General features: G+C 38.8%; 1 protein-coding gene across 2 annotated transcripts; it reads right to left on the bottom strand.

The window, feature by feature from the left end:
* Positions 1-973: 973 nt before the first annotated feature.
* On the bottom strand, positions 974-5,570 carry colec11 (collectin sub-family member 11). Of its 2 annotated transcripts, none has more exons than XM_053510203.1 (7): positions 5,476-5,570; positions 4,771-4,916; positions 4,301-4,372; positions 3,855-3,926; positions 3,704-3,757; positions 3,495-3,590; positions 974-1,405 (listed from the first exon to the last, which is right to left on the bottom strand). In XM_053510203.1, exons 2-7 carry the CDS (start codon positions 4,898-4,900, stop codon positions 996-998), a joined length of 834 nt encoding a protein of 277 aa, XP_053366178.1. In that variant the 5' UTR covers positions 4,901-4,916; positions 5,476-5,570; the 3' UTR covers positions 974-995. The 2 variants fall into 2 exon arrangements, with proteins under 2 accessions (XP_053366178.1, XP_053366179.1); XM_053510204.1 differs by having other exon boundaries at positions 974-1,387.
* Positions 5,571-5,850: the final 280 nt, after the last annotated feature.

Here is a 5,850-nt window from a genome sequence, read left to right as displayed (position 1 = left end):
CATTTATGTCGTGTGTTTCATATAGTGTATTTCAAAATACATACTGTATACAATATCTGTATATTGGTATCTAATTTTTAAATGTGATATATTAACAAAATCAGTGTTTTACAAATAATGCTGGATTTAAAAGCTTTTTTCTTTCTTCATTCAGTCCTCGTTGTGGCCTCAAGAGGGCAGCACAGTAAAATACAATTCAGAGTTATTTCTCAATAATTCTATCATGGCAGCACAGCAGCTTAGTGGTTAGCACTGTCGCCTTGCACCTCCAGGAGCAGGGTCCGATTACTGTGTTCATGGAGTTTGCATGGTCCCCCACATGCTTGGTGTTTTTCCTCCGAGTGCTCCAGTTTCCTCTCACAATACAAACACATGCAGATTTGGCTAATTTAACGCTAATAGTGTATAAATGAGTGTGTGAGTGTGTTTGTATGTGTGTGCCCTGTAATGGATCGGCACCCCATCCAGGGTGTACCCCACCTCGTGCTCTAAGTCATGCCCAGGCCCCTTGCAACCATTGATACAGAATGGAGCGGTATAGACGAATAAGTAAGTAAGTAATTCTTTCATGCTTAAGCAATAAAAATAGTAATAATCACTAATATAGCTTTATTTATGGCTTAATGTCTACAGATGCAAAATAGTATCTGATACGGGCAATCTATAGTTCATAGAAAATGAGAAATATTATTCTTTACCAACGTATCTTAATAATTACATTTATAAGCCCAAACATTTTGCACAAATGTTGGATATTTCATATTTGTATAACAATACAGCAAAACTATTAAGCCACTAAAAAAAAAATAATATAAGGAGGCCACTCCTCTTGCACTTATCACTATGTAAAGCATGTACATATCAAAATTAAGTCTCTATTGGCATTTCAAAATAATCACAATTCTTGCTGTGAGTTGTGAGCAACAATGCTACAAAACCCACTATTTAACCCCCCCCCACCCCCCCCACCCCCTTCCCCCAAAAGTTAAAGCTACTCAAATCATGTCTTTGTCAAACTCACACAAAAAATACATGGTAAGAGAGCAAGCCACATCAACCCACTCCCCCGAGGACACGAGTTCCACACAGTCCTCTTCGTCATAAGCATTATTGGGTTCTCCTTCCCGCCACTTGGTAAAGGTGCTCATAGGTGAGCGCTCCACATAGACAAAGTGTCCCTCATGCTCCAGGTCATTAATGCCGATGTACACTCTGCTAAGTCCAGCTTCTGTTATGTAGCCAGCAATAGCCCTGTTTGCACTGGCATCTTTGGGCATGGCCAGGTGCCCACCCCTGCCTTGGCAGTAGAGCTCAGCATCTCTGTAACGCTTCTCCTCCTTCACCAGCAGGTACACCTTACTGTCTGTCTCTTTAATGCCAGCGACAGCTGCAGGGGAGGGCAGTGCTGAAAAGTGAGCACTGGTATTTCTGTAATCACACTACAACACCAAGTATATACAGCAATGCATGGTATTAAAGTAAGACCAAGCCGTGACTGGTTTCTTTTATTAGAATGTGCACTAAGATTTAAATATTGTTGGGTCATTTATGTAACTGAGATAACTAACATGATTGAAACCTAAGATAACAGAAGCGAATTTCTGCCATTAGACAAAAAAATCTGCATCTTTTTATTACAACAAAGTATATATTTTAATGGGAAAATCCACTCACTAGCTACTTCATTAGGTTCAACTGCTCATTAACACAAAAGTCAGGAAAATGGAAAGAAAAAATGGGGAAAGGTGATTTAAGTGACTCGGAATGTTTGTTAGTGCCAGACAGGCTAATTTGAGCATCTCTGAAACTGCTGATCTACAGTACTGGTATTTACACACAATCATCTCTAGGGGTTTACAGTGAATGGGCTGGAAAAGAAAAAAATATATACAGTGAGTGTTCAGTTCCTGTCAACCTCAAACAGAAAACTGAGGCTACGATTCGCATGGATCACCAAAATTGAACAATAAAATATTTTTTAAAAGTGTTGCCTAGTCTGACGAGTCTCAGTTTCTGCTGAGACATTCGGATGGTACAGTAATTTGACATAAACAACGTGAAAACATATAATGGTAGTAGTGTAATGGTGTGGGGATATTTTGTTAGCACACTTTGGGCCCCTTAGTACCAATTGAGCCTACCCAAGTATTGTTGCTGAGTATGTCCATCCCTTTATGACTGCAGGACAATATGCAACGTCACAAATCTTAAATCATACAGTATCAAGTTAGAATCTTGACCATGACAGTGAGTTCACTGTACAGTGGAACCTCGGATTACGAGTAACGTGGTTTACAAGTGTTCCGGAGGACGAGCAAAGATTTGTAATAATTTTTGACTTAAAAAACGAGCGTTGTCGTGGTTTACGAGCACCGAGTATGTGTAACGCATGCGCTTCTTGTTTTGACACTGATCGTCGCATCATCACAACTGAGCCAATGGTTTTTCTCTCTCTGGAGCTGCGGGTATTCATCTGCCCTGCTGGGTCTTAGTGCTCGTCTCTTACTGGTATAATCAATCCGTGTGTATGTGTGTGTGTTTTTTTTCTCTTGCGCGGCAGTGTGTGTTTGTTATTTGTGTGCGCGCGTAATTTGACACCGCGCAGGTTCTCTCTCCCCCCCCCTCTCTCTCTCTCCCTCCCTCTCTCTCGCCTTTAATGTGTTTGTGTGTTTGTGTGTTTGTGTGTGTGTGTGAAACAGAGAGGGGGTGCTTTACTCACACACAACCGGCACGGTGTCAAATTACGCTTGCGCACACACATAACACACTCAGCAGCGCAGGAGAGAGAAAAACACACACACACACACAGCGCCTGTGTGCATAAATGGAAACACTTATCGTGATTTTCAAACACTGTCGGGATTTTCATTTTTACTTTTTTTAAGGTAACGTGCAGGTTAATTTGTTTTATTTTTAATTTATATTTTGTGTTAATTATTTTTATGTATTCATTTTTTTTGGGCTGTGGAACAAATAATTTTAATTTCCATTATTTCATATGGGAAAATGTGATTTGGTTTACGAGGTTTTTTTTTAGAATACGAGCCCGCTTCCGGAACGAATTATGCTCGTAATCCGAGGCTCCACTGTATTCAGGTGGCCTGCGCAGGCACCAGATCTTAATCCTGTAGAGCACCTTTGGTATGTGGTGGAACAGGAGATGGGCATCATTGGTGTGCAGCCAACAAATCTGCAACAACTGTGTGATGCTTCATGTCAATATGATCCAGAATTTCAGATAAAGGTGTTTCTTACGCCTTATTGAATCTATGCCATGAAGAATTAATGCAGTTCTGAAAACAAAAGCAGTGTCTTACACAGTCCTAGGTGTAAGGTGTATCTAATGAAGTGGCCAGAAGTGTATACTGTTATTTATCTCCGTATATGAAAGGCATCTTTCTAAATGTCATAAAAACAACATAATTCGTCTTTTTTTATAAAACATCCTTTGTATTTAAAGATTTTTTTTCTTGGGCTTTATTACAAGGACATACCTTTTTTAATGAATTTCAGTTCACTGGTTAACTGCGTCACCTGATTATCAACTTCACCAATCATCTTTCGTAAGGGAGCACACTCGCACGAGAGCCCTGGTACAGATGTCATCTCACAAAGTTAGTCAAATCTTTGTATATTATAAATATTATAGAATTAAATAACATTTAATTGTCCATCTGATTTTTTTTTTTTTTTTTTTTTTTACCTGGGTCTCCATTTTCACCTTTGGGGCCTGGATCTCCCATATCACCCTTTAAACCTATAAATAGATTGCACATGTTTATTAAGACTTTCAAAGGCATCGAAAAAAAAAGTAATCATTATCTTGAATTCTCTAGTCCGCTGGTCTACTTCACCTTTTAATCCAGGGGGACCCATTTTTCCATAACGCCCCATGATACCTTTTTGTCCTTTAAGTCCAGCGGGTCCTACAGTATAAGGTAAAAAAAATAATAATTATTAAAGTGATAAGATTAAAAGTGTCTAAAATGTTATGTTAGATTTATGGCTATGAATGCTCTTTTCCCATTTTTACAGAGTAATTACTTTATCTTCATTAAAGGCTTTGGTAAACACTTGTCATCATTACTGAGTTCTAGCTTTTGCAGTAAGGTGACTTTTGTACTCGTGAAACATTTTGCAATTTTGCACTTTAGTAATAGCTTGTAGTCACACTGTCCATGATCAGCTGAATTATATTTGGTCTCCTATCTAACCAGTCTAAGGTTAGACAAAGCTTTATTTTTTTTTTTAGATGATTTGCTACATTTTACATTTTCATTAACAATAAGTCATAAAGTACCCATCTCTCCAGGTGGCCCCACTCTGCCAGGTCTTCCAGGTGCTCCTTTCTCCCCCTTCTCCCCTACGTCCCCTGTAAAACACAAAATCTCAGCATTAATCCAACACCCCCTTTTCCCCACTAAACCAGTCATTAACATTTACATTTACATTTAGGCATTTGGAAGACGCTCTTATCCAGAGAGACTTACAAAAAGTTCTTTAAGTTTACATAATAGAATAAACACTTACACTGGGTTAATGAGGTTAATAACTAAGTGGCATTAGTCAAACAACTGGGAAGAGTTTATTTTATTTTATTTTATTTTTTTTATTTGAAGCATCTGCATTTAGCTGACACTTTTACACACAGCTACTGACATTATCTAAAAACAGATACCCCTGTAGAAATATAGATTAGGATAATGGCAGAATTTCACAATAAGTTTGTTAAAGTATTCAGCAGTGTTTTAGCTGTGTATTGTGGTGTACCTTTAAGTCCTGGAACAAGGATTTGGACTGAGCAGGGCTCCTCTGCCATATGCTGACCATAACCTGACTTTAGTAACATCAGACCGGCCAGCGTGACCAACACGCACGTCCCCGTGCTTTCTCCAATCATACTGGAAATACTATTTCTATAAAATGTATAAACAATTTTAACATTTAAACATTACAACATGTAATTAAAATACATTTGCAAAAGAAGTTTAATGTTGCATGAAAGCAGATAATGTTAACTTTAGTCAGTATTGTATAGAGAAAGTACCATTAATTCACATTAGCTGTGTCATTTCTGCTGTATAGTCGACATAATGATGGACTATGTCTCAGGCAGCAGTGGAAAAGCAAATAATCCTACTGAAAGATAATAGTATTTTTGCTTCTAGTGTGCAAACAAAAAGCCATACATGGAATAATAGCGCCCACGCTAACCGGTCACCAAGAGGGAGACCATATTTGCCAGGCAAATATATAAAGCTCCTCAACGGCTTATAACATTCATTATACTGTAATCCACCCTCATTTACAATCAGAGAAGTATAAAATAAAAAAGCTGACACCTGAAGGTCCAATACCTCCAACAGGAAGCAATTACTGATACCACATGTTTTATTAAGTCTACTCTGTTTATTAAATCTAAATAAATATACCTTACATCCCAACAGCAGGATCTATTACGGGGAAATGACTTACCATGTGTAAGAAACTCACACCCAGCGTATGTGCAGCACTGCCGTCTTCAGACTAAAGCCTGAGAGAAGCTTATGGTCATCTTGGCATGTCTCGTCTCTCACGTCTGCAGCAAGAAACAAGCCAGAGAGCGAGTGTGTGCATAAACACACAGATAAGACTAGTTCTGCTTCACTTCTCTCCGATAAGAGCATGCAAAAGCAGCAGGGTCATTGGCAGTGCTCTTCTTCAGAGATAGCCCTCAACTCAAACTGAGCCCTCACAGGCATTCCTTAAATTCATTAGCATTTACGATGCCTATGGAACTGCAGATGAGGAGGGAGGTGGATTTTCTTTAAGCCTCCCTTAACTGACTTTGTTTAACGCACTACGAACAAA

This window comes from Clarias gariepinus, chromosome 13, assembly GCF_024256425.1.
Source record: "Clarias gariepinus isolate MV-2021 ecotype Netherlands chromosome 13, CGAR_prim_01v2, whole genome shotgun sequence".
Taxonomy (NCBI): Eukaryota; Metazoa; Chordata; class Actinopteri; order Siluriformes; family Clariidae; genus Clarias; species Clarias gariepinus.
This window is presented reverse-complemented; position numbering and strand designations above follow the sequence as displayed.

Excerpts from the sequence above, each read along its gene's own strand:
- colec11 (XM_053510203.1), bottom strand. The coding sequence starts at position 4,900 with ATGATTGGAGAAAGCACGGGGACGTGCGTGTTGGTCACGCTGGCCGGT. Across the intron at positions 4,373-4,770 it reads CCTTGTTCCAGGACTTAAAG|GGGACGTAGGGGAGAAGGGG; the intron begins GTACACCACAAT and ends TGTGTTTTACAG. Across the intron at positions 3,927-4,300 it reads GGGGCCACCTGGAGAGATGG|GACCCGCTGGACTTAAAGGA; the intron begins GTACTTTATGAC and ends CTTATACTGTAG.